The 27,952-nt window shown below is 39.7% G+C and overlaps 2 protein-coding genes across 2 annotated transcripts in view; one reads left to right on the top strand and one right to left on the bottom strand.

Annotated features, from left to right (window-relative positions):
- LOC125085558 (serine/arginine repetitive matrix protein 1-like) overlaps window positions 1-6,257 on the bottom strand; it is a 48,171-nt gene extending 41,914 nt beyond the window's left edge. Inside the window, exon 1 of the mRNA XM_047704041.1 lies at window positions 4,697-6,257. Within this exon, the coding sequence (XP_047559997.1) occupies window positions 4,697-6,257 (1,561 nt within the window). The remainder of the gene's footprint in view (window positions 1-4,696) is intronic.
- IVNS1ABP (influenza virus NS1A binding protein) lies at window positions 5,076-26,215 on the top strand. Its single transcript, XM_047703853.1, has 15 exons — window positions 5,076-5,215; window positions 11,949-12,178; window positions 12,924-13,052; window positions 13,254-13,423; window positions 13,556-13,631; window positions 14,477-14,650; window positions 15,207-15,332; window positions 16,685-16,792; window positions 20,472-20,601; window positions 20,839-21,063; window positions 21,510-21,631; window positions 21,727-21,853; window positions 21,940-22,071; window positions 22,230-22,403; window positions 23,735-26,215. Exons 3-15 carry the CDS (start codon window positions 12,942-12,944, stop codon window positions 23,986-23,988), a joined length of 1,929 nt encoding a protein of 642 aa, XP_047559809.1. The 5' UTR covers window positions 5,076-5,215; window positions 11,949-12,178; window positions 12,924-12,941; the 3' UTR covers window positions 23,989-26,215.
- Window positions 26,216-27,952: the final 1,737 nt, after the last annotated feature.

Here is a 27,952-nt window from a genome sequence, read left to right as displayed (position 1 = left end):
TTTCTGTCTTCAGTAGTTTAGAAAGCCTAATTCATTGGACTCTTGTAAAATTTCAGTATTATCTCATTGTCCTTCATTCCAGTCTCCTCCAGAGAGTGGGACACATTACAGAAAAAGGAGAACCGATGTTACAACCCCACTGCTCTATCTTTTCTGTTTCGTTCCCTAAAGACTTCATTTATCAGGAGATCAGTTTACACTAGGCAACAGTTGGCTGGTAGTACAACTGAACTATAGTGTGTAACTTCCATCCATTTAGGGATCAAGTTCTGGATGTGAACACAATAAAAGATCTCTCCTGGATTGAACTGTATAGATTTGCACTTAAGTTACCACAGTTTTGTTTATACATTTGATTATAATGTTGACATTAAAAACTCAGCTAAGTATGGTGACTAACCTAACATTAAAAAAAAAAAAACTGGGGCGCCTGGGTGGCTCAGTGGGTTAAGCCACTGCCTTCAGCTCAGGTCATGATCTCAGGGTCCTGGGATCGAGCCCCGCATTGGGCTCTCTGCTCAGCAGGGAGCCTGCTTCCTCCTCTCTCTCTGCCTGCCTCTCTGCCTGCTTGTGATCTCTCTCTGTCAAATAAATGAATTAAAAAAAAAAAAACTCAGCTGCTTATTCCATGCGTTGCTTATTTTCAACAATTAATTTTTTTTTTTTTTAAACAAAAGGTGTTCTGGATGAAGGCTTAGTAAAGCTTAGGTTACACATTAGAATTCAAGAGCTGAATATACAGTTGTTGGCCGCATAGTCTAAGAAGGTAGCAGGCTTGAAGGTCATATAATGTCACTAGAAGAACGTCTGAATGATATGAGAAGTTTTTTTTTTTTTTTTAAGATTTTTACTTATTTATTTGACAGAGAGAGATCACAAGTAGGCAGAGAGGCAGGCAGAGAGAGAGGAAGGGAAGCAGGCTCCCTGCAGGGCTCGATCCCAGGACCCCGGGATCATGACCTGAGCCGAAGGCAGAGGCTTAACCCACTGAGCCACCCAGGTGCCCCTGATATGAGAAGTTTTAATTCCTAAGGAATCGTTAAAGAGAAAGAAACTATTAGAGGTTTTGGTTACTGGAAGGGGGGCTAGAGTTCTTAAAATTTTATCAGTGATGACTTTAGAAAACCAACAAAAGGTCATTAGTAAAACAGTTGGCTTAGATAATATAAGAGCGAGGCTAATGCAGGATCAAAGTATCAGATTATATAATCTGTTCTGATGCAAACTCTCTATGGAAGTCTTACCAGGAAAATGGAAGATTCTAAAAGGGAATACTTAAAACAATTTTTAGAAAGGTAGCAAGTTCTCTGTTTGTTATATACTGTAATACATAATAGTTTCCAAAGACCTACTTTAATGAAGTTTTAGGATTTTCCCCTGTGTTTCTTGTGCCTTTTATGACACTACCATTTTCTTGCTTGTGCTCTTAAGCCACCACTAATGTACCACAAAAATATTTTCAAATGCCAAAAGAGACAAAAAAAGGGGGGGGGCACAGCAAACATAGACTATAAGAGATGAGAGCAATATATGAAATAGACAAGTCAGTCGGCCACTCAGAGTACAACAGAAATCAGGGGACAAGAGGAGGCAAAGCATTGACTTGTCAAACCATAAATTTGCAACGGTTTTTTCATTTGGCAAAGGACATCCAGAATAGGAAGACAGTTGACCAAAACAAGGTAATGTGGTATAGAAGTGTTAAAATGTAAACACGTTTCCAGTTGAAGGAGCGCCTAGGTGGCTCGGTGGGTTAAGCCCCTGCCTTCGGCTGGGTGTCCTGGGATGGAGCCCTGCATTGGGCTCTCTGCTCGGCGGGGAGCCTGCTTCCTCCTCTCTCTTTGCCTGCCCCTCTGCCTACTTGTGATCTCTCTCTCTGTCAAATAAATAAATAAAATCTTTAAAAAAAAAAAAAAGATGTTAGGGGGAGATGAGTAAACTGTGTGAATTGCTAAGTAATAATATTTACTTAGATTAACTTATAGTTTGCATGGCTAATCAAGAAGAGGTGTGACTAATATCTGGAACAAAATGGTTCATGTTCACATGCCTAGAAAAGGCTTTTGTATCTGTGGTGGTTTCCAAACTTTAGTATGGATACAGGTTTTTGGGATGCATATCAAAATGTACATTTTCAGGCCCCTTTCCCAGATTCTGATCTAGCAGTTCTAGAGTAGGGTTTCCAAATCTTGGGCCCTATTAATTATATTAAGAGATGATTTTCTTGCTGTGGGGACTACCCTGTGCCTTGTAGGTGGTTGAGCAGCATTCCAGGTCCACTAGATACCACAGCATCCTTCCCCTGGGCCTATTCCAGATGTTGCTAAATGTGCCCTCCGGGCAAAAATCACTCTCCTCCTTTGGGAATCACTTGTTAGGGTGAAGCCTATGGACTGCATTTCTAATAAGAACATCTGAGTGGTTTTGGTCAGTGAACCAAACTTGAGAAACACTGAACTAATGTGCTCAATTATGTCCCCTCCAAAATTCATATGTTAAAGTCCTAACCATCAATACCTCAAAATGTGATCCTGTTTGGAAATAGTCACTGCAGATTTAGTTAAGATGAGATCATACTCAGTTAGAATGGGCCACTAATCCAATATGACTAGCATCCTTATAAAAAGGGAAAATTTGGACCCAAGAGATAAGCACACAGGGAAAATGACATGCAAGCCAAAGAACTACCAGAAGCCAGGAGAAAGGGCTGGAACAGAGTCTTCCTTAGCTCCCACAGGCAGAGCATGGCCCTGCAGACATCCTGACCTCATACTTCTGGCCTCCAGAACTGTGAGACAATAAATTTCTGTTGTTTAAGCCATCCAGTTTGTGGCACTTTGTTAGAGGAGCCCTAGCAAACTCGCATATAATAAATAAAACACAAGTCAGAGTTTAGCACTGGGACAACATTTGAAGCAGGATCAGAAAGAAAAATGGAGAGATTACAGATGGGCACCAATTCCCAATTTATCTTTCTCGGTGCCTGACATAAAACAGAAGTTGATAGTTTTATTTTTATTAAGCACTCTCCACATATATCTTGCCTAAGTTAAATATTAAGAATAACATCTTATAATTTGTTGCTTTATAAGGCTGAAATTGCCAGTGTTCCATTTTCAAGTCTTCCTCTAGATTACACAGTACTTGGATAGGCTTGAGTCTGCAGTAGACTAGAGGACAAATGGAACTAATTAATTATGCCATTATCTACAGAAAAGGTAACATGTAAATGTGAGATTCCATACAAGGCAAAAATGTACTGACTGATCACACTGTAGCTTTAAGAAAAGTGTTGACTGTTTCAGGTCACAAAGGCACTATTTAGAGTACAGCAAGTGGGACCATGTGTCCAGCAGGCCACACGGTCATGTGCTTCTCTAAAGCAGGCAATTCATACTCTCTCACTGAAAGAATGAACCCCATGATATTTTAAAAAAAAACCTGAAGAGGCATGTACTCTGATAGTTCCATTTGCAGTAAAAGTGAGCACTGCTGTGGGTTATTATCAGGAGGCAAAAACAAGAGCCCAGTGGCAAATGGCAGTCTTTTTATCCTCAAGATATAAGAGTCATACTAATAGATATCTCAGTTCCTGTTTCCTCCCACAATTGAACAGGGGTGAAAAACCACGCCGCCTTGCCTCAGGATTTTAGAAAGAAAACTTGTAAAGCTTCTATTGCAGATGAAGGGCCCCAACATTTATTTTTCCTGCTCCCATAAGCATAAATACTTCATGATAAAGAATGGTAGGCTCCTAGAAATGTCTACAAATTAACTTGAATGGTCAAATACAAAGTTGGGCGTATGCTGTAAGTGCCCTCCCTACATCAGGATAAACTAACAGGACGTTTGCCTGGAAGCCTCTGCCAAACTCTCAACAACTTCACCTCTGTAAATCCCCTCACCTTTAATCTAGGAATCTTTCCAGCATGCCCTCAGTCACATGAAGTTACCGTCAGAGCCCAGGATACCTCCTGTCCCCGGGACAGGTTTGACTCTTGGGGGCAAAGTGGCAGGGTGGATAACTAAGTTTGGCATGTGTTCTGAAAGGCCCCGGAAGATTAGGATAAGGACTGCCGATTTCTCCAGGGTTTTTTTTTTTTTTTTTTCTTTTTTTTTCTTCTTTTTCCAAAAGACGGCCAAGACCAGCAAAGAACGGACCGTCTCCGAAAGGAGAGCCGTGCTCAGACAAAACAGAAATCCGGGGGACCAAAAGCAGGTTTTTATAGCAACACTAATATAACAGAAGGCCTTCTCTGACCGCGCCAATAGTTTTTTGTTTTGTTTTGTTTTGTTTTTTATCGGTTCCTGAACCCTTTCACCCCTTCCCCCAGCGTGCCTCTCTTCTCACTCACAATCCCCACGCCCCATGCCTCCCTCCCTCCAACAAAGGTGAGGGCCCACGCCAACCGCAGACTCTAAGGTCCAGGGCGGCCAACTCCAGTCTAGGGCAGTTGCCTAGATGTAAATTTGACGTCGAGACGTCTAATCTCCCACGTCTGATCTCCGGCTATTGTGCCTCGAGAGGGAGGCAGAACAGGTGAGGGAGGCAGAACAGGTGAGGGCGGCTGGAGGAAACCAGTTCCGGCACAGTCCGAAAGGGCGAAGCGAGGGTGCGAGGCTAGGGAAGGAGACCACAACGCGATAAATAAAAGGAGGCGAGCCCCAAACTCTGTCTCTCTCTCCCTGAGATCACCTTGCCTTGACCTAGTTGAGCCGAGCAGGAAGGAACCCAAGAGGGCGAAGGAGAGGCTGGGCGAGCGGTGGGCGGGGCCGCGAGCGGGAGCTTTCTCGTGCTCGCTTGTGATTCGCTGACGGATTCGGGCCGGAAGCTGCCGGGAGACATTGGCGGCGGCGGCGGGGACGGCAGCGGCGCACGTGGTGACGTGCGAGGGGGTGCGGCGCGAGCGGGGCGGCGGCGGCGGCAGTGTCTCCGGGACGCGCGTGGAGGTCGGTCGCTCAGAGCTGAGCTGCACAGTCTCTCCGCCTGCTGCTTCGGCGCGGCAGTGCCAGCGAGCGAGCGAGTCCCCGCGAACCCTCGGTGGCGCGGCCCCTCCTCGCAGCCTCTGCGGCTGACTGCTGGTCTTCCCGCTCAACCGCTCCCCCGTTCCGCGGCCTCGAGGCGCTTTCCGTTGGGCCGATTCCCGCCCGCTTCCTCCTGCTCCCCATCGAAGCTCCAGACATGAGTTTTTCCATCTCTTCAGAGATGAACCAGGTAATACGCGCAGGTTCCAGACGGTGGAGGAGGAAGAGGGCGCGACCGGAGTCCGAGCAGAGGGATGGCGCGAGCGGCTGGGGAGACGGTGCGAGGCGCGGAGCAGAGTCCTGGTCCCGGGGGAGGACGCTCCAAGCCGCTGCTGCCGCTTTCTGGGGGCGAGGAGCTGGCGCCGCGCGGGCCCCGCGCTCCCGGCGCTGCCATGGTTGCCGAGTCGCGTTGGCGGCCGAGGCGGCTGCGGGCCGCCTCTGAGGGAGCTCGGGCAGAGGAAGTAGGGCGGGAGTTTTTGCCCTTGGGATTCTCGGGGGCCTGGGTCAGGGCGACACGCGGCAGGGATGACTGCCGGAAGGAGAACGCGGGAATCTCCTTTCCCGCTGTCAGGAACCGACTCCCTGTGTCTGGGTCTCTCACGAGGTCTGGACTCTCTTCCCGGGGACCTCCCAGGACTCGGCGCGTGTGGGCGGGGAGCCGGCCCCGGGCTGCATCGGTGCCTCGGGCCTGGAGTGGGGTGGCCCCGCGTCCCGGATCGCCGTGGGCCGCGGGGTCCTTTGTTCCCGCTCCACGTTGCCCGCTTTTCTTGCCAAGCGCGGGGAGAAGGGGGCGGGAGGAGGGAGGGAGCGGCTGCCCTGACGTGTCGGCGCTGAATGACTGCGTGGCCGGCCAATCCCAGCCGGGGGTGTGCGGGCGCTGGGCTCCTCGCCTTCCAGCCTTGGGAGTGGGCGCCCTCCTGGCCGCGCTGGGAGGAAGGCCTGGGGCTACCCGACTCTTCAGTCACTCTGAGGCGATCGCCACTTGCCTTGTTTAAAAAAAAAAAAAAAAAAATCGGCGGAGAGGTCTGCTCTTTTTCCATTCTTGCACGCGTCTTGCAAAACGGCGTTTGGTTGTAAGTTCTTGATGGTAGGAAAGTATCAGGCAATATCAGATTGAGAGTTGAATGTAAGAAGACTTGGACGACAAATATTTTAGAAATAGATTCACTGTTTCTCAATACATAGTAGATTTGAAACAGCTGACGTTTCAAAAACCTGTAGCAAGTAGACATAGGCCTAAAGAGCGTCGTTTTGTTTCCTAATGTCTATTGCCAGTGATGGAGGATTAGAATACTCTCGTATCGAACTGTTCTTTGAGGATTTTGCGTGGTCTTCGGTCTAGTGGTAAGTAACAACTTTGGAAGCGTGGTACTTAACTACTCTTAACAGTTGAACAAGTACAGCGTGGACCAGACTACCAGAATCCGTATTTTCCTTTAATAACTCTGGCATTGGCAGTTGATTTTAGGATAACAAAATACTGGTGAATAGTTAGTTGTAGGCATAATCGTGCTGAAATCTTCCTCTTAAGGATGCTAAGGAGAGCAGTTGTCTATCTGGAGATGAGACAAACACTGTTTAGAATTGGATTAACAATAGTATCATTTAAAGCTAGCTGGCAGGCTTCTCAGATGTCTGTAGTTTGGTAGTTGGTGGTAAAACTGGACTAGAACACACTGACCTAAAAGAGACCTGGAATGGTTTTCCTCTGAATTTTTATAATATGTGAAATCTATATAGTTAGTTAATAGATATTAATTATACCTTTTATCTTAATTTGTACTGTCTACCACCCCCCCCACCCCACCCCCCCAGCCCCGCAAAAAAAAAAAAAAAAAAAAAAAACACCCAGAGGATCCAGGTTTGGATTTAGTTTTAAATTGGTATCTTTTGGGCTACTCTGGAGTGGGGTTTTTTCCTTGGTTGAGGTATATTTGTGATGGCAATTGAATGTAGTTTTGCAAATGTGGTTTTTAATGTAGAATGTTCTTTTATTGGGGAAATGTCTTAATTACTGATACCAAGATAAAGTACTCCTAAAGATAATTTCATTGACTTTTCTTTTTTAAAAAGATTTTATTTATTTGTGTGACAGAGAGAGACACAGCAGTATGATTTTATAGTCAATCTCCATGGAGGAATTCTAAAAGGTTGGAGATCCTCCCACCTTAGGCTAGAGAGTGTAAATGGAGAAATTATGAACAAGGGAGTGATCTCTGGGTTCTTGTTAGAAGCACAGAAAATACATGCTTATGTTCACTTGTAAACTTGAATTACCACCTTGTAAGTGATTTCTAAACCTTATCAGTATTTTCCTACCTATCAGATCAGTATTTTAACACATTTGGTATCAAGCTGGATACCAAGCAAGTAAACTCAGCATTACAATGTCCCACAGCAAATTCCTCTTCTTCTAACTAACTTTGAGCTTGCAGCAAACTACAAATAACTGTTAAGTAACACTTTTTGGAATTCTAATTTTGATACTGATTTTGTTAATGATGCCACACATATCCAAGCTAAAATAATAGGATAAGCAGGGGTATATAATATCTTAATGTCCCTTTATATGTTCCTCTAGACCATCCCCCCCAGTTCTGCTAGAGTGTTCTTACTATAATCCATTTCTGCTCTCCAGCATTGTTTAAACCTTAGCATTGATCTTTCTTACTTCCTCTCCCACTATTTACCATCTGCATCCTGCAGGCTATAATCCATTGAAGCAGAAATAGCTGCAGTTTCTGGAATCTGTATGTCCTGCCCCTTTCCTCTTTTGTTTGAATTGTTTTCACTGCTTGGTATCGGGCTTTCTGGTTGGTCTGTGAAGTGTTCAGTGCTGGGAATGGAGTTAACTCCATTGGTATTATAAGCATCCCGTTCCAGATTGTCCCTGCCATATGTTTGGTGCCATAAATGGGGATATAAGAATTGCGGAACAATGAGGATAGAGGAATTGAGTGAGTTTGACTTTTGAGATCGTAGTTTGAAAGGTGACGTGGAATGTATAACTTCTGGTTTTACGAAGATTGAATTTGTAATTATAAAAAATCTGCCCTTTAAAAATAGAGTTCATTGCTATTTTGTGAGTTGGCTGCCCTCAAAAGATTGCCTTGCAACTTAAATAATAAAATTGTTACTTGCCTTGAGGTTTTAAGGATGCTTTGAAAGTTTAATGATAACATTTTATCTTTTAAAACTGGTAACATTTTATTCTTGGGCTTACTGAAGGCCCAAGAAGAATTTAGAGGCCAGGCCATAGTGTGCCTACCTTTTTTACAACTCTTGGGTAAGACCTGTTGAATTGTATTTCAGTTAAGCTAATCTTTTGGGGGCCTGTGGTAACATAACATGTGAACTTCTGGGTGTTACTGAAGCAGTTTAATTACTCATTTATGAGTCTTCTGTCTCCATTTTCTTGCACTGGCCATACTAAGGAATGAAGGTGTATTTACCAGAATATATTGTATTTGACCCCAGTTTTAATTTTTAAAGTGGATTAGTCGATTGTATATTTTAAGTAGCAAAGAAATTTTTTTTTAGATTTTAATTCCAGTGTAGTCAACATACAGTGTTATTAGTTTCAGGTGTACAATATTGTGATTTAACAGTTCCATATATTACCGAGTGCACATTAAGACAAGTATACTCTTAATCCCCTTCACCTAGTTCACTCATTGCTCTACCCACCTCCCCTCTAGTAACCATCTCTTTGTCCTCTATAGTTATGAGTCTTTTTTTTTTTTTTTTTTCGGTTTGTCTCTTTTTTTCTTTTCATTTGGTTCTTGAATTTCACATATGAGTGAAATCATGTGGTATTTGTCTTTCTCTGGTATATTCTGCTTAGCATTATACTCTCTAGATCCATCCATGTTGTTGCAGATGGCAAGATTTCATTCTTTTTTATGGCTGAGTAATATCCCATTGTATGTATGTATATATATATGCTACAATTTCTTTATCCGTTCATCTATGGATGGATACTTGGCCTGCTTCCATAGTTTGACTCTTGTAAATAATGCTGCAGTAAACATAGGGTGGATATATCGCTTTAGGTTTGTGTTTTTGTATTCTTTAAATAACAAAGAAAATTTTAAATTTTATACTTTGATGTAACTCTAGGGTGTTGGGGCTTTTGGTTTGGTTTTTCAAGGAAAAAAAAATTCTGCATATTTTTATCCACCAGTTATTGAGTTTGAGTCTCACAAACCAAAATAAGATGTACTAGAATTTTTAGCATCTTTTGAAACTCAATTTGCCCAATGCCTACTTGAGTGAAAGTGACTGTGATCTTTCAAAGACATGGTTTTGCAGGCAAGAGCTGATACGACCTCCTCCAACTTGGCGGGGGTGGGGATGCTAGTAGGGACCTACAGCATATGAGGATGATAATTGAATAAAAATGTCAAGTGGACTTGAGCTAGCTCTTAAAATCGAGTAGGGTTATACTGATCATTAAAGACATTAAAGAGACGAGGTTCATATTAAGACCCTAATATACTGGAAAGTCTTCCAGGTTCTAAATGTAGAAGAACTCATTTTATTGCAAACTAATAATATTGTACAAAGTTGTATACCTAGAGTTGCTCCCAAAATTTTCCAGTTTTTTCTTCCAATGGACTGAGTGATTTTAACCATCTCCCCTCCACCCCCCCAAAATTTAAGGTAGAACTTTGATGTCATTTTTTATTCTTGGTTAGATCAAGACTAGTTTACAGAAAAACACTGAATAATGAATAAAACTGGTCAATATTTAAAATGTTTATAAATCTCCATATTGTAAGTTTATGGTTTTTCAAAAAGCACATTTTAATGATATCAACATAATTTGCATGGAGGGATTCCCCCCCCCTTTACCCTTCTTATAAGAGCAGCTTATGACGGGGTGCCTGGGTGGCTCAGTGGGTTAAAGCCTCTGCCTCGGCTCGGGTCATGATCCCAGGATCCTGGGATCAAGCCCCGCATTGGGCTCTTTGCTCAGCAGGGAGCCTGCTCCCCCCTCTCTCTCTGCCTGCCTCTCTGCCTACTTGTGATCTCTGTCAAATAAATAAAATCTTAAAAAAAAAAAAAAAAGCTTATGAAACTGAAGTGAAGAGTTACCAACTATGTCTGTGGATTGGCCACCCCCAAGTATATATCATATATACAAAGATTTTCTTAATTTGAGCTAGATCTTGGCTGAAATGTCTGAACGTTTCCTTAGGATGGTGTGTCTCTCTATGTACATAGAATTGTGTGGTACTTGGAAATCATTTGTTAGAACTGATTTCTTAAAAGCTGAACTAATCTAGATGCAGCTATAGAGTAGAGGAAATCAGTATTACATACTAGTTTAATACAGTTTAGTTGCAGGGGAAAGCATTGACCACAACCCCAGCCTAAGTCAGAATTACTCGGGATGTCCTTGAAGTAGAACTTACATTATGGAGAAACCACTTAGGGCATGTGGGATCCAGCTCCATTACAGAGTATGCATGTGTTGAACTTAACAGTTTGTTCAGTTGGAGCTGGACCAGCCTTCAGTGGGTCCTGGGTTAAGTGATTATTCATTAACCTGAACATAATTGTTAGAATTCTGGGTTTCATAAATGTAGAAGGAAAACCCAGGTAATTTTAAGATGTCCATTTTTTAAAAGTATGCACATCTTTCAAAGTATTTAGTTCTCATTTCCTAAATTATACTGACAGTGGTGTCATAGCAGTTCAGGTGATTAAAAAATAATTGCCGTCTGAATTTGACACTTGCAGTTGATGCCACGTGAAAATGAGGGGGGAAAGGGAAGTAGGAGGACTGAATATGATTACTTTCACGATGTGGATTGAACTAGAATTAATTCCATTGGTAGTTTATTACTGTATATAAGTACAAGGACCATATAAAAAACAGGCATCAGTATTTTCCCTTTTGTTTATTTAGTTCACTTCAACAAGTACTCATATTTAAGTTTCTAGGCTAGTTGTTTTGGTAGTGGGGAGATGGGATGGATACAAAGATGAGCAAGACAGAGGCTCTGCTTTCCAGAGCCTTGAATCAAGGAAGATAAGAAGGTCCACAGAAGCCCAGCTCAGAACAGACCAGCTGGAAGATTACACATGCCTTTCAGACAGTGTTCAGAACGTAGAAGATAGGGAGAAACTTCTCTCAACTCGGGGGATTTGGCAGGAGCTCTTTGGAGGTAAGACTTCATCGGCAGAGGTTGCATTAACGGTATTCCAAGAAGAGAGAACAACTTGAACAAAGGTGCGGAGGCTGGGGAGAGGGGACCACATTTTGGGGAACAGTGTATCCGATTTGACTGTTAAGATTGTATACGTGTCTGGGAGTGATGCCCAAAGGTTGCTTGCTGGCTGGTGAAAATGGACAGATCGTATGTTTGTATGTTTGTGTGTTAGTTGTAATCCAAGAGTAAAGAATCTCAGAGTTCACAAGTATTTATATTTGTTCTCCAGTCTTGGGCTTGAATATCTCATTTAAATGATATATATTAGCTCCTGTCTTCCAGGGAAGGTGTTTTTTGTTTGTTTAATCTGATTGCAACCTGAATAGTTGCTGGTTAAAAGAAAAAGGTTTATGATTACTGCATTTGTGTTTGTTATTTTCTGTATTTGTGTCCATTTACATCAAGATTTCTTCAAGAGGGCCGCATGGGGGGCTCAGTCGTTAAGCGTCTGCCTTTGGCTCAGGTCATGATCGGGGTCCTGGGATCGAGCCCTGCATCAGGGTCCCTGCTGGGTAGGAAGCCTGCTTCTCCCTCTCCCACTCCCCGTGTTTGTGTTCCCTCTCACTGTCTCTGTCGAACATATAAATAAAAATCTTAAAAAAAAAAAAAGATTCCTCAAAGATAAGGACTTTGTTTGATTTAATCCACTTAGATCAATGACAGTCTTAGGTCATCCTGAGTAACTGATATTTGTCATTATTACAGATTATGATGCATGATTATCACAGAAGAAATTCATGTCTATAGCTTTTAAGGACTTGATTACATCATTTCAAGCCTGATAGTTTTGGAATCACCATTTAGAGCTTAAGACACCTCTGCCTTCACTTCAACCACCTGTCTTCATACCTTGAGGAAGTTGCTGAGTTTTAACACTCCTTTGTCCTTGGATTGTCTAAGACTTCCCAGAAATCCATTTCTCACCAGTTGAGTAGGTAAGTGAATATTCAGTGCCCAGTGCAACATTAAGACACATTGTTCTTCTGAAGACTATGCCCAGTATACTAACAGCCTTTCATAATTTTCTTAAAGGGAACGTCAGTAATCATGTGTAGGAAAAAAACCACTTTTCTGGTTTTTTTCTTCCTGTAAACTATTTTGAATTTAAATAAATCAGCTCAAACTGAAATCTATTACTGCCTTTTAATGGTGAATTTTGTATAGCCATTAGTCAATTCTTCACAAGTAAAGGTGAAATGGACATTTTTAAAAAGAGGCTTATAACTTTTTTTTAAAGTTTCTAGCATGTGTTCTTAGGAGATAAGTGATCCCTAATATCTGAATCTTGCAAAGGGAACAGAATTTACATTTGTCTTATATATCTTTCATTTGGGAGTCCAGCAATGACAGCAGGCTTCTTAGGTTACTCCGTGTATGGGTTTGGGCCAAGCTCGGGTGATGTTCTTTCCCTCTCAGAATGAATGTGCATGGAAACCTAGACCAAAAGCATTGAGATAACTCACCTCTGTAATAAAGCTCAAAAAGCCTTAGGACCCGAGTACAGGGGTACAGAAACTTGCACATCCAGTGCTAGTGTTTCCACAGTGTTGTTGTGTAATAACATTTTTGTGTTGATATGATGGAATTTTGAAAATAAAGGTACCATGTTACTCTTTAAGGTATAATTATAAAGTTCCTCATTCACAAGAGTAATAATTCCGCTTTCTTTCTGCCCTTTAGCCAAATTTATAAGGAAAAATGATTCCCAACGGATATTTAATGTTTGAAGACGAAAATTTTATTGAGTCTTCTGTTGCCAAATTAAATGCCCTGAGGAAAAGTGGCCAGTTCTGTGATGTTCGACTTCAGGTATAAAAATTGGTATTTTATTACTAAAAGCAGTAAATTAAGCAGATTTGCTTAATTTCTTTTTCATGGTAGGCATTTCATGAAATAACTTTAAAAAGCAATGATTTACTTATAAATATTAGATAAAGAATCTGACGTGGTAATTAGCCAGAGAAATACATAGTCCACAGTACTTCTGATTTCAGTTCCTCCTAATTTCAGGTCTGTGGCCATGAGATGTTGGCACACAGAGCGGTCCTGGCTTGCTGCAGTCCCTATTTGTTTGAAATCTTTAATAGTGATAGTGATCCTCATGGAGTTTCTCACGTTAAATTTGATGATCTCAATCCAGAAGCTGTTGAAGTCTTACTGAATTACGCCTACACCGCTCAGTAAGTACTTTATAAACTGTGTAATTAGGGGATATCATCAGGAAATTCCAAGTCTCTCTAACTTTATTTCAGTTAAGGATCTGTGTTTTAAGGCCTTAGTATCGCAAATGATAAAGAACTTTTCTTTAATAGGTTGAAAGCCGATAAAGAATTGGTAAAAGATGTCTATTCTGCAGCAAAAAAGCTGAAGATGGACCGAGTAAAGCAGGTAGAGTACGAGAAGTTAATATATAAGGAGAACTATTACTAGCAAGTCTGCTTTTACATGGTTAGAGGGCATAATTCGTCATAAGCCATTCTTAGTATCAAGAACTTGAAAAATGGCCCCCTTTTCCCGTAGAGAACTGAATGTTATTTTAACCATTTAGTTATAGTTATATAGCAGGGTCATACTTCGCTCAGATACTTTGAGCTAAACCCTTTCTCTTCCAGTAGTCTTCTCGGCTGGGTAGCTGTACCAGTCACTGATAGCAGGGTGTAAAATAAACCTGTTTTTCCTCAAGAGTTAATCATATAGCTTATATTCTCAGTTTATTTGTTCTACACGCTGGAGTTCCTCTTTAAAAGGACTCCTTCTAGAATTTAACGCCATTGAGAACTGCTTAATAATTCATAGGGCAAAGGGCTTTAAGTCTTGTGGTGTCTGGGTGGCTCAGTTGGTAAAGCGTCTGTCTTCAGCTCAGGTCATGGTCCCTGCTTCCTCTATTCTGCATTCAGCAGCATCTCTCGTGTAGAACCCAGTTCAGATTCTGCCTTCATAATGAAGTCTTTTCTAATTATCTAGTTGGAAATAATTTATTTGAACATTTCATATGCATTATCACAGCATTTCAGTTTGTGGCATCTTTCCTTAAACAACTTAGACATTTGTATACCATTCTTTGATGTTTATTGTTTGTATACATATGTTCTTCCCAATTTTAAAGTTGTTTGATTAGGGCAGTGATTCTTAATTCATCTTTCTATCTTCACGTAATGCTTACACACTGAGTATTAAATATTCATCAAGTAAAATATATGTAAGTATTGGTACTTGTGCATTTCTTTTCCAAGGTTTGTGGTGATTATTTGCTATCTAGAATGGATGTTACCAGCTGCATCTCTTACCGAAATTTTGCAAGTTGTATGGGAGACTCCCGTTTGTTGAATAAGGTTGATGCTTATATTCAGGAGCATTTGTTACAAATTTCAGAAGAGGAGGAGTTTCTTAAACTTCCACGGCTAAAGGTGAGTAAAAATCTATAAAGAGATATATACTACTTAGTTCCAGGCAGGGAATCTTTGTCCACGTTTCAAGCATGTAAGTAATGGTTAGAAAAAAATAGTACATTCAAATACTTTTACTTTTGGCAGTGTAACAGTTTTCTGCCTACCTGTTTGTGTATTTTTTTGGCTACTGATTTTCTTTCTTTCTTTCTTTCTTTCTTTCTTTCTTTCTTTCTTTCTTTCTTTCTTTTTTTTTTAAGATTTTATTTATTTGACAGACAGAGATCACAAGTAGGCAGAGAGGCAGGCAGAGAGAGAGGAAGGGAAGCAGGCTTCCCGCAGAGCAGAGCGCCCGATGTGGGGCTCGATCCCAGGACGCTGGGATCGTGACCTGAGTCGAAGACAGAGGCTTTAACCCACTGAGCCACCGAGGCACCCTGGCTACTGATTTTCTTATAAATTAAATATGTGGAATGTGATTGGGCATCTGTGAGCATTTTATTATGAAATTGAGCCGTAAGCTGAGAATTGCAGGCTCAACACTGATCTATGTGTCACTGTTTTTTCCTAATTCTAGTTGGAGGTAATGCTTGAAGATAATGTCTGCTTGCCCAGCAATGGCAAATTGTACACAAAGGTAATCAACTGGGTGCAGCGTAGCATCTGGGAGAATGGAGACAGTCTGGAAGAGCTGATGGAAGAGGTTAGTTTTAAAGTAAATGGGTTTCAGCAGTTCTTAAAAATTATTTTGCTATAACATGAAGGATTCCCTTTCACTTTTATTTTATAACCATCACCCTAAAGAATTTAAATTTTGCTATAGGTACCCCTAAGCTGAGAAACAGGGGGGGTGTCCAGGTGAGCTGAATGAACCGTTCAGTTTGGTCTTCTGCTTTTCTTTATTTCTTTGCTTATTATGTGCTGTTAACTTCCTTTAAAGTAGCATGTAATTTGCTTTAGAAATGGGAGGTGATACTGAAATTTTCTGTAGATTCTTAATTTTTCTTCACAGGTTTTTGCTTTAAATTTGAAAGTAGGTAAAAGCTTCTAATGGTTGTTCCTCCCCATTGATTTATCTCCCCATAGGTTTATTAACAAAACTAGGATACCCAAGACTGAAGAAACAAGAAGAAACCTCCAGTGTATTGACACGTAAAGAAGCAGCAGTCCTGCCCCAGTTCTCCTAAGAAAAATCCGCTGTGGGCAGAGAGCGATGATGATTTAATGGTGTTTACTCCTTTACAGGATTCTCTCTTTAAAGCTTTGTGTTTTTCAATGGTGTTGTTCATACATATAGTCACTCACTTACCTTGGGCTACTTTTTAAAAATAACACAAGAAAGATTTGATGGAGAAATGGTGGGAATTAAACATATGCCAACGGAGCAGTAGAGTGGCCCTGCATCTGTCATTCCACTTAAGCCTCTCAGACTCACTAAAGGCTTACCAGATCTGTTAGGCCTTGAAACATGCTGTTATCATTATGTTCTAAGGAGGCTAACAGGTGATCCCTAAGTTTTATATCCTTTCCCACTTGAAAATCAGCTGCATTAACCATGTGTTTGCATCTGCTGAGGGAGTTATCTCTGTCTCTACAGCTTGTTTGCATTTTGCATTTGCTTTTTATCTGTTTTTCTTGAAATTGCCTGCAGGACAGAAATATGTTAATGCAAATCAGACCACTTCAAAGGTGTAAACCATATTCCATATTTTATTGTAAATATGTATATTTTTTAAGAGCCTATATATATTGTACTAGTGCTTTTTTTCTTACTGCTATATAATAGAAGCTATGAGAAAATGAAGATTTCTTTCAAGCCAATCAAGCCAAGGACTCTTCAGCCAGTATTAGAAGAATCAAATCTGTATTTGATTTTTGTTTTTTAAATTTTTACAACCATGACCTGTATTTTCTTTACTTCGGGATCCTGCCAGAGCAAGATGTCAAGTTCAGGAAGCACACTGGAGGTTACCTTGAGGCGTTTGTGTGAGCTGCATACTAGTGGAGTAGCCATGGAGACGGTAGCCACATGGGTGTTCTGTTGCTGTTTTGCAGGTTCAAACCTTGTACTACTCAGCTGATCACAAGCTGCTTGATGGGAACCTACTAGATGGACAGGCTGAGGTGTTTGGCAGTGATGATGACCACATTCAGTTTGTGCAGGTACACATTGCACATCTGAGGTAACCTCAGGTTAAAATGTGATTAGAGCATTTTGTAGCATACTGAAATTTTCCTTTAATGAAGGAAAGTGGAAGAATTTCCTTGCTATAACTGAACAGAAACATTTTTGGGACAAAACAAGCCTATCTTTCTTAACAGTTACTACTGTTTTGGGCACATAAAAAGAAATAAATTCAACACATTTAGATTTTTTTCTCAATGAAATAGGATTTACAGTAAGAAAGGCTGATAAGATGAAACAAAGTAGAAATTGACTTTTTGGGTTAGGTTACAAAAAAATAGTTTGCAACAGGAATGAGTGTTGTTAGACCCTGGGGTTTTTTTTTTTGTTTTGTTCTGTTCCATTTTTTGGTTTTTGTTTTGTTTTGTTTTGTTTTTAAATCTTAGGTATAAACTTTTTTAGTCTGGAGACAAATAATTTAAAGTAAACAAATCATAAATGTCAAATAGTGAACCCACTAATTTAAACACTCCTTGGGTCAAGAAGAGATTTCTGCTGCCTGGAAAGCTCTTATCCCTTCCCAGTCACCTCCCTTCACAACCCCCCAGACAAAACCATTATTCTAACTTCTGAAACAACAGACTACTTTGCCTGTGTTTAGCGTGGACATGAATGGCCATGTAGTATGCATTCTTTTTTTTGGCCTTCAACTCAGCGTTGTATTTGTGAGGCATTAACTGTAAAATAGGCTGAGTTAACCCAGTTTTAAGGAATGGTTTTCTTTAATAGAAAGTGAAATAAAACATGAGTATTCTGTGGCAGTAGTCACCAAATATCTTTATTTTCACAAAAGTGTCAGGGTGTGAGTTAGTTGAGAACTTTATTTGTAGTTGTGCATTTTGAACATTTAGAGTATTTTTCCTCGTGACTCTAAAGATGTATTTTTTTTTTTTAAATTATACCGTCAACAATTAAAGTTTGCGTGCCCGGTAAGTGGCAGGCCATGATGTTAACGTGTATGAAGGATAGTTTCTGGTTGTAGGACCTTACAGCAGTAGACTGAAACAGTACACTCTTACAGGAGTTATCTACGAAAGGCATACAGGGGAGGGCATGGTAGAGCAGGAGAGAAACTAGGGGAATTTTACAGAGGTGGCAACATTTGAGCAGCCCTGGATTGAGAAGAGTTTGCATAGCATATAAAGAGAGGTATGTCGGTTACATAGGGGGATAGGTTAAATTACTGTACTTCTATACAGCAAAAATCTATACATTAGTCCTATTTTAGACATGTGGCTAACTATCAGATGGGCAGTCTCTAGGTCATGGGACTCCAGCTGATCCGTGGTTTATTTCCTTTTGTTTTTCTTACTCCTGTAAAGGATGGCATTAACCCCTTCAGTTTTTACAACCCAAGCACAGGGGGTAAAGCTTGTAAGACCAATTTACAGCCTATTGTAAGAAGTCATTTTAAAAAAAATGACAAGGGCTTGATTCAAGGGCATGGAGGAGGAAGAGTGGACTCTAGACCTTTATAGTTTCAAAGGTTGAGTGAGTCCTTAGTGATCATTTAGAATAAGAAAATTAAGCAAAAGGAAAAGGAAGAATTTGAGAAAACGGAATTCTGACATATGTGACTCATTAGAAGGTGGTTCCCTGGATATAAAGATCATGAAGTTAAACAGGATGCGGTGACACATTAGGCTTGAGGAATATGAAAAGAGTTTGACAAGAAGCCATTAGAAAGGAAGGAGGAAATTAGAATCAAAAGCTAGCTAACATAGGTGGAGATAATTTTGGAGGAGGACAATAAGTTATTAATTGAGTCAAATCATTCTTCGGGAGGTCATGTAAAAGAAGGTTATAGATACCATCTCTTCTGCATTCATTGTGGGAGGCCACTTCATAATCTTTAGTGGATATAAGTTCCAAAGAGTATTAAGGTCAGGAATCTGTTAGCTTGAGAAGTAATAATGGTTGAAAAAGAAACCGCCACCAGAGATAACCCTCTGGTGAGCCAGAGGCAAAGAAAGCAGAGCCAGTGGGTGGCTGGGTGAGAGTTGATACAGGAAAGTTTGAAGATAAAGGAGAGGGAAGGATGGGTTTGGAAATGTTCCAGAAGGAATATAGAGGAGTTATCCAGCACTTCTGTATAACTTGTTTAAAAAAAAAAACAGTCTTTGCTGTTACCCTGCTTTTCTTTTACATTGATTTTTTTTTTCTCAATTATAGTCCATACATTAGAACAGTTTTCCTACTGCGATAAAAGCTCTTAATGTAAGCATTATCAATTTGTGATACTTTGGATCCCTTCTTCCCACAGGTTGGGATGGGGTTTTATGTACCTTGTAATTCTAGTAGCAGAAGACACAAGTCTGGCATAGTATAAAAAGAGTGGCTTTAAACTCAGAATTTCTAATCTTTCTTTTAGTTGTATTGCATTAGGCAATGCATATCTTCTCTATTGTTACCTATAAAATGGATTGGCAGTACTGGCCGTAACTGGATCAAAAGAGATGATGTGAATAAAGTTCCTAATAATACCTAGGTATATAGTAAATGTCTAAGTAGAACTTAATGTTAACCGTTAACCTAGTACATGCTCTACCTGTTCTCAAAATAGCCTACATACGCTATAACCACAATTGTTGAATGGCCCAGACCAAACTTCACGGCTTCAAGTAGCTACCAAAATCTTTTCCTCTCAGAGTTGTTACTTGGCTTTATTGCTTCCACAAGAAACAAATTTCTACTGTAAATCTTACCTACCCATGTGGCTCTGGCCCTGGGGACCAAAGTAAGTGGATAAGCAGACTTGATCAGGTACTGAGGGTGGTACCTGTTTATTTGGTAGTTCCGCCTAGGGGGTCTTTGACTTCTCTAATTCCATATGATCATATCCTTTAAAAGTCAAGGGCTAATGTTATTGGAAGAAAACCATCAAAGGGAACTCATACACAAGAACACAATGTGATTCTCTTAAAGTTATTTGGGAAAATTTGTAGCTTTGCCCATTAGTGTTCCTGAATAAGTATTCTACTTTGGTGAATGTTTGGTTCTTTTAGTAGTATTGTTCCATTTCTGGTTTCTGTTTTTTATTTCTGTGTTTTGATGTAGTTTGATTTGTCTAGAAAAGCACTCTAATATCTGTAAGGTGGTCCTGAGAAGTGCTTCTCAGAGGGACTGGATTGGATAAATTTCTGCTCACTTTTTTGCTGGCATTGTATGAAGGATATCAGAGTTCATATGATATGATTACATTCGATAATTTCTTGGAGACAGTGGGTTAAATGTATTATTTCAGATAATTCATACCCTTTTAAATTAATAACCTCTTTTGAAAGATGATTCTACACTTAGTATAAAGAGTATGTGAGCTTATGTAGATTATGAAGGGGGGTTCCTTCCCGTCTCCCCCACCCCCCATTGAAGTATTCTGATATTTGATCTACAGTGTTTTTTAAATTTCTTAAATTGAGCTTTTCCTGGCCAGGCTATTTGTATAGTTATAGTTGTTTCATTACAAGTGGAGATGGACATATGCCAGTAATTTGTGTCAATTGGAAAGTGTTGGTTTGTCTTAAATTTAGGTATGCTATAAACGTCATACATAGGTGAAAGACACGTTTTTTTCAGTGTTGTGGAATAGTTCAGGAGCAAAGGTACACCAGGTATGGTCTTTGGCTAGGTTTCTGTAGCTACCTTTTGATTTTGCAGAAAAAGCCACCACGTGAGAATGGCCATAAGCCGATAAGTAGCAGTTCCACTGGATGTCTCTCTTCTCCAAATGCTACAGTACAAAGCCCTAAGCATGAATGGAAAATCGTTGCTTCGGAAAAGACTTCAAGTAAGTGTATTACGCTTGTCAAATTGTCTTTGAAGTACTTATTTTTAAAGAAGGAGTGTTGAGCGGAACCATTTAATAACTTTGAAAGTCACTGTGGAGAAAAAACTCAGAAGCAACTAAATTTGGAAAACAATAGCAGATCATTCTATGCTGGAATCTGGAGTCCAATTCAGGATCACACAGGAAACCAAAAGTAACAATAACTGCATCTTAAACATAGAACTTTTGTGCTTACAGATAACACTTACTTGTGCCTGGCTGTGCTGGATGGTATATTCTGTGTAATTTTCCTTCATGGGCGAAACAGCCCACAGAGCTCACCAACGAGTACTCCAAAACTAATTAAAAGTTTAAGCTTTGAGATGCAACCAGATGAGCTAATAGAAAAGCCCATGTCTCCCATGCAGTATGCACGGTCTGGCCTGGGGACAGCAGAGATGAACGGCAAGCTGATAGCAGCAGGTAAGAACAGAAGGATGAGCGTTTTCTTACTGAAAATTTTCAACTGGCTAAGCCTCTTAAATGGACATTTGTGCTTGCCATGTGACATGTGAACTTCGGAAGATAGGGTTTAATGCAAGCCTTCTTCCTTGGCATTCTGCTTTCCCACATTTTGAAAAGATCAAGAAGTAAAAAGTAAATACTTTCGTGTTGTCTAACCTTTAAATAAATGTCTGTTTCTAATTCTTAAACTATAACGTAGCTGAATTTTTGTCCTTATTTTGAAAGCAAGACTAAGCAATTTAGTCATACTGATAAATGTTGTTAAAACGTCAACTAATGGGGCCTCACTGAGTTTATGGATAAAACTCCTTTTCTCGTTGTGCAGATTACTTAAATCCTTCTAGGCCAGGAACTCTGGTCCAGCTCGATATCTTACACACACATCTTGATGATTCTTTTACCAGGCGGCTATAACAGAGAGGAGTGTCTTCGAACAGTCGAATGCTATGATCCACATACAGATCACTGGTCCTTTCTTGCTCCCATGAGAACACCAAGGGCTCGATTTCAAATGGCTGTACTTATGGTAAGTGCACTGTGTTGCAAGAAGAAGTAATCCGTATTTAGCTGTTCCTCATACTTCAGAATGGCAGAAATTCTAATCTCTCACTTTTGATGCAGGGCCAACTCTATGTGGTAGGTGGATCGAATGGCCACTCAGATGACCTGAGCTGTGGAGAGATGTATGATCCAAGCATAGATGACTGGACTCCTGTTCCAGAATTGAGAACTAACCGTTGTAATGCAGGTAAAATTACTCTTCTTCTGGGATATTCAGTATTTAAATATGATAATTAAATTACCAATATATAACCTTATTTTATATTCGCATAGGAGTATGTGCTCTGAATGGGAAATTATACATTGTTGGTGGCTCTGATCCATATGGTCAAAAAGGACTGAAAAACTGTGATGTATTTGATCCTGTAACAAAGTCATGGACAAGCTGTGCTCCTCTTAACATTCGTGAGTTGATTTTTTGTGTGTCCTGTTTTTTGTTTTTTTGGGGGTGGGTGTGTGTGTGTGTGTGTGTGTGTGTGTGTTCTGAATCAACAGTATATGTAGTGTACGACTTACAGTTCGGGGAGATAAAATAATAATTTTGGCTCAACTTGATTTTATAGGTAGACACCAGGCTGCAGTCTGTGAGCTTGGTGGGTTTTTGTACATAATTGGAGGTGCAGAGTCTTGGAATTGCCTGAACACAGTAGAACGTTACAATCCTGAAAATAACACCTGGACTTTAATTGCACCCATGAATGTGGCTAGGCGAGGAGCTGGCGTAGCTGTTCTTGATGGTGAGTGTTGGGATTTGGAAAACTGAGGAATAGGGAGTGACAACAGTTTCTTATAAAATTCTGAACGAATGTCAGTGATGACTATATACTTGTATAATTAGAACTCAGAAGCAGCCATCTTTGCCAATGCGATAGGGATTGTTGGTTTGTTTTTTAGAAGTCTTTTCTAATAGAGACTCCGTTCTTAAAATAATAATATAAATATATCAACACACTATCATCTTTTGATGAGTTCACTGAATGAAGTTCTAAGTCCTTTCCTTCCATAAACCATATGCAAAGTATATCATCTTGGAGTTTGTTCCTTTAGAGCAAGAATTGAAAGAACTTGATCTGCAAAGCAAAAATAAGTACCGATCATCTAGATTAGTCTTTTCTAATTGTCTACTCCCTACCTAAATGAAAGCAATACTTAAGACCATTTTAACAAGTCTTTTGAAAGCATTAAACTTGGTTTTATATAGAAACAGCTTTCTTTTCACATCCATTTTATTGAGTTACATGTTTATGTAATTAAGAGTTTAGTCAGCCTTGTCTTGGGAATAAAGCAGAATCTTAGTTAAGCTTGTGGCTCAACTGCTGAAAGCATAGATGTGTAGACATGCCAGCAAGTAGCCTACTGGACCATAGCCTGCAGGGCACCCCACCCCCAGCCTTGTCAGTTCTTATATAAATATATAGATGCAGATAGGTTAAGTGACAGATGAGAAAATAACGCTTTTTTTAAAGTTATACAGTATTTAATGCTAACATTTTATCTGTTTGAAAATAACTTACTAACTGTTCTGCATATATATTTGAAAATAAGTGATAACTTCTGGTCTGTTTCCAAGAAGTTTTTGTGCCAAAGTAATTTTATATAGTTGGAAAGCTCAAGAAAATGTTATCTGAAACCTGCTTTTCTGTAACTTTTGAATCTCAGTTCTTAGGCACTAGAGTAATACAGAATTTCCAGTGCACAAAACTGCTGTGGCTTGCCACTACTTAGCTGCATTTTTAGGTGAATTGTCCACCTTCTTTGTGCCTCATTTCATCTGTGAAATGGCAATAATAGTAGCTACCACAAAGAATTACGGGAATTCAGTTAGATGCTACCCCTCTCCTTTTAAATTACCCGAGTTCCAGGTGTGAATGGGTTTTTATCAATTTTGTTGCATTTGTATCCACAGCTCCTAGAGAGCGTTTGCCACATTAGCGAGGCAGTTAATGAGTACTTTCTACACAATGAGCAGGCATTTCTACTAAGAACCACTGATTTTAGCAAAAAATAATTAAGTAGGGTTTTTTTTTCTTATTCTCTTTAGATTTACCTTGTTTCCTTTCTCTTTTAGGGAAATTGTTTGTAGGTGGTGGCTTTGATGGTTCTCATGCCATCAGTTGTGTAGAGATGTACGACCCAACGAGAAATGAATGGAAGATGATGCGAAACATGACTTCACCAAGGAGCAACGCTGGGATTGCAACTGTAGGGAACACCATTTATGCAGTGGGAGGATTTGATGGCAATGAATTTCTGAATACGGTGGAAGTCTATAACCTTGAGTCAAATGAGTGGAGCCCCTATACGAAGATTTTCCAGTTTTAACAAATTTAAGACCCTTTCAAACTAACAGGCTTAGTGATGTAATTGTGTTTAGTAGAGGTACACTTGTGAATAAGGAGGGTGGGTGGGTAATAGATGTTGCTAACAGCAACACAAAGCTTTTGCATATTGCATATTATTAAACATGCTGTACATTTTGTGTTTATTGGGAAAGGAATGCAAAGATGAAGGTCTGTTTTGTGTATTTTTAGGACTACTTTGGTTATTTTACTTTTTGGAAGTTAATATTGTAAAAGAATAAACGAAGACTTGATCAGGCATGTCATTTCAAGAAGTCCCCTCCTCCACATTTGTTTTTGCCAATTTGCACATTAAATGACTCTTCCCTCAAACATGTATAGCGGGGCAAGGGGGTAGGGTTTAAGATCTAGACAGTTGGGTTTTTTTAAGGGCCCTTTTTCAATAACTGGAACACTCTATACAAAAGAGACTTCTTTAACTAAAAGACAATGACTATTTTTGTTTTTATTAAAAGAAAGCGGACATGCCTACCAAGACTTAATCTTTTATGATTGCCTTTTTATAACTCAACTTTTTATATTCTCAGCACAGTGCTTTACCTATTGACGATAGGGCGGATTCAAATAGCGAAGCAGAGTGGTGGTCTCAAAGGATGCAGAGTAGGGTGTTTCTGTTATACGCCCACAGTGCAAACTTCGAAGCTTTTGCCTCAGCTACTTTTTTTTTTTTTTTTTTGGAGACTGCAGTACCAATAGTTTATTTGAATGGAGTTGCTGAACAGTAACGTAGCTGTGATTTTTATTTGAAACACTGATTTCAAATATTCTGACTTCTTGAGGGTATATTTTATATAGCAAGACACTTAATATATAACAGTAAAGAATGGTGAAGTACTTTATTTTCTAAATAATTCCTGTCTTTATTTATCATTAACAATCCTAAATAGCACCCTCGATTGTGAAAAAAATTAAAACTGTATTGGGTTTATGAATGCAGCCTTTATCAGAACTATGTTTTTGCTCAGTTTTTCTCTTCATATGGATAAATACTGGTTGGGGTGACTTTATGGAATGTGTAGTGCTGCACATATAACTTATGGTGCCAAAATTAGCACATCCTAATGCTTGCTGCCAATGCAAATGTATTAAAGGTACTTTGCAGGAAATCCTTGCACCATGGAATTAATATCCAAATGTTGTTTGTGTACTCATTCGTAACTTAAAAGTTTGGGACAGTTTTTTTTCCCCAGTAATGATGAGCTTAAGGTATTTGGGAAAACCGGCACCTGCCATGTCTGAAATAGAACTGATGGTAAGATTTTTTTTCTCAGAGAAGGCAAACACGTAAGAATCTAATGAGCCAACTAGGACAAGATGACGATCAGTGGCTAACTTGGGTTAGAAAGAAAATTGTTCCACTGGTACTTAGACACCTTCTTTCATTTACTCCACGAAGCACCATCGAGAACCTGGTGGCTCTGTAGTCAGTGACTTTTTTATTTATTGCTGGTTTGGTTCTGGATTAAAAGTAGGTAGGCAGATTTGATTTTGCCTCATACGATGACTATTTTTTTAAATGGATCTGTATCTGTTCTGTTTAGCCCAAGGAAATAAAATCTTAGTTGGGGGATTCAGCAGTGAAATATTTGAAATTACTTCCTAATTCCTAAGTAGCATTAAGCAAATAATAGGTATGAATACTCTGGGTCAGAGTTTTTCTATATTATTGATGCCAAACAGGTAGTTTGGTGGTTAAAAGTATGTTTTTTAAGTATGTTAGAAGCTCCCCATAAAGGGGAGGGAAAGTGCTCAATGACCATTTGTTTATATTAATTTCCATCTAAAAGTTACATGTTTTTCTTGAGGGAAGGAGAAAATACGGCATAGCCTCAACATAATTAAAAAAATGTTTTTACCATCAGTATGGGTTTTGGGGTAGTTTAGAAAGAACATTGGTAATAACTTCCCTGTGATCAGTTGTGAGAATGCCTAAAACGTACTAGATGACTAATACAGTAGCAAAACTATAAAATACCTGCTTGAATTAATAACTTGTTATACTCACACATGAATTTTATTGTGACGTTCAAGGTAGGGTTTTGATTGGGGCCTCTAGTACGTCTTCCATGCTTTCCCTTTCAACATGTTTTAGAATTCCTTATCTTTTAGAGCACTGTGAACTGTGTAAGACTGTTGATTTCACAGACCTGTACCCCTGAAACAAATAATACATTATATGTTATTTTTTTTAAAAAATTCCTTCTATTTTAGAAGAAAAAACTGGATCTGGAAGTGTGATACAATCCTTGCTTAATATTCTAGGTGTGTACCCTATGATTTCTCCAGATCTTAAAATTCTTAAAACTGAAGTAAGTGACAGAGAAAGAGTCCCTGGAGGAGATTTCTGCAACTTCAGCGTTGCCTTTGGAGGAACAGGAGATCACAGAAAATTTTGTCTTAAAATCTTAGTCATTTATTTGTATCCTACTTGGTTCTAAAAAAGGATGTGAAGAGTCTTTCATTAAATGACTATAGATGTATTAACTGGGTGGTTAAAAAAAAACGAAAAGAAAAAGGGAAAAGCAAGGAAACATCAATGTATGTAGTAAAATGGTGGTTACCAGAGGATTGGGGCGGGGGGGTTGGAGAAGAGTGATGGTGTTTAACGGTACAGACTTGTAATGAGTAATAAATAAACCTGAGATCTAATGTGCAGTATGATGAGTATAGATAATGTGATGCTATAATTACGTACTGTGGTAAGTATCACTCCATGGCAGTCATGTTGCAACATATAAATGCATCAAAGTAAGCTTTACACCTTAAACTTAACACAGTGTTACATGTCACATTTATTCTTTTTTTTTAAATCAAGAAATAGGAAGGAAGCATCATTAGGTTAACAAGGAATTCTCTGAAGCACCGGTTTCTTTCATAGTGAAACCAGAATGTTCTCAGTTGTAAAATGATGCGCTGAGCAACAAGTCCTAGCACAATGGCCAACAGAATATTGAAGCTTCACTATTAATAGCTCCGTGTGTTCCTGCGGGTTGAATAGGAGCGAGAAGCAAAAGCTCAGTTACTAAGTGTGTATAGGGTTGATACCTGGGGGGAATTTAAGAATCTAAAAAGGGTATACGTCTTAATAGACGGCTACACATTTGCTCAAAGTGAGCAAAGGGAGTAATTTTAGCTTGGAAAAGAGGCACACGCAGCACCCAACTTGGATGAAAGAGAGAATGAGGCTGACACAAGAGGAGCTGGATGAAGTATACAGCAAGCTAGCGGGGCTGCCGGGCGGAAAGGTTGAAAGGCACCTACCAAATGTGACTAGTTCAGTAACTAGCAGGGCCGGCTATCCGTTAAGGCTGCTCCCAAATCAAAAGATCTCTAGATCTTATAATTGATAAAGTTGATTGCTTAAGCAAGTGTTTTGTCTCAAACAGGTGGTGGTACTGAGTCTTTAAAGGTCCAGGCTTGAAAGAAAATGTTCTGGTACCCAGAACTCAACAACAAAAAGTAAATGGGGAAAAGATTTAAACAAGACACTTTACCAAATAAATGGATTCCAATAAGCACATGAAAAGATGCTCACTGTCATAAACTGGGGAAATGTCGAGAGTAAAATTACATACACACCTGTTAAAACAGTATCAAATTCTGGATGGGTTGCAGATCAATAGAACTCAAATTGCTGAGGAATCAAAATTGGAAGGTCACTTGGGAAAACTGGCGGTTTCCGACCAAATACCCGATGACACAGTAATCACTTACCTAGGTATTAACCCAAGTGAAGTGAGAACCTGTTCACTCCCAAACCTGTCTGTGAGTATAGCGGCTTTATTCAGTCACCAACTCAAATAGCCTTCCAACTGCTGAATGGATAATTTGGTGCATCCATGCAATGAAATACTACTTGGGAATTAAAAGGATGGAGTCTTGTGGAGCAGTGGAATTCATATTTTAATCATGCTGGTGATGACGCA

Source organism: Lutra lutra, chromosome 15, assembly GCF_902655055.1.
Source record: "Lutra lutra chromosome 15, mLutLut1.2, whole genome shotgun sequence".
NCBI lineage: Eukaryota > Metazoa > Chordata > Mammalia > Carnivora > Mustelidae > Lutra > Lutra lutra.
Note: the sequence above shows the minus strand (reverse complement) of the source record. Positions and strands in the feature narration are given on the sequence as shown.

What these genes read in the sequence shown, in the direction of transcription:
- IVNS1ABP (XM_047703853.1), top strand. Translation starts at nt 12,942, where the DNA reads ATGATTCCCAACGGATATTTAATGTTTGAAGACGAAAATTTTATTGAG. An exon ending in TCTGTGATGTTCGACTTCAG is followed by an intron (nt 13,053 to 13,253) that starts GTATAAAAATTG and finishes TCCTAATTTCAG; the next exon opens with GTCTGTGGCCATGAGATGTT. An exon ending in CGGCAAGCTGATAGCAGCAG is followed by an intron (nt 21,064 to 21,509) that starts GTAAGAACAGAA and finishes TTCTTTTACCAG; the next exon opens with GCGGCTATAACAGAGAGGAG.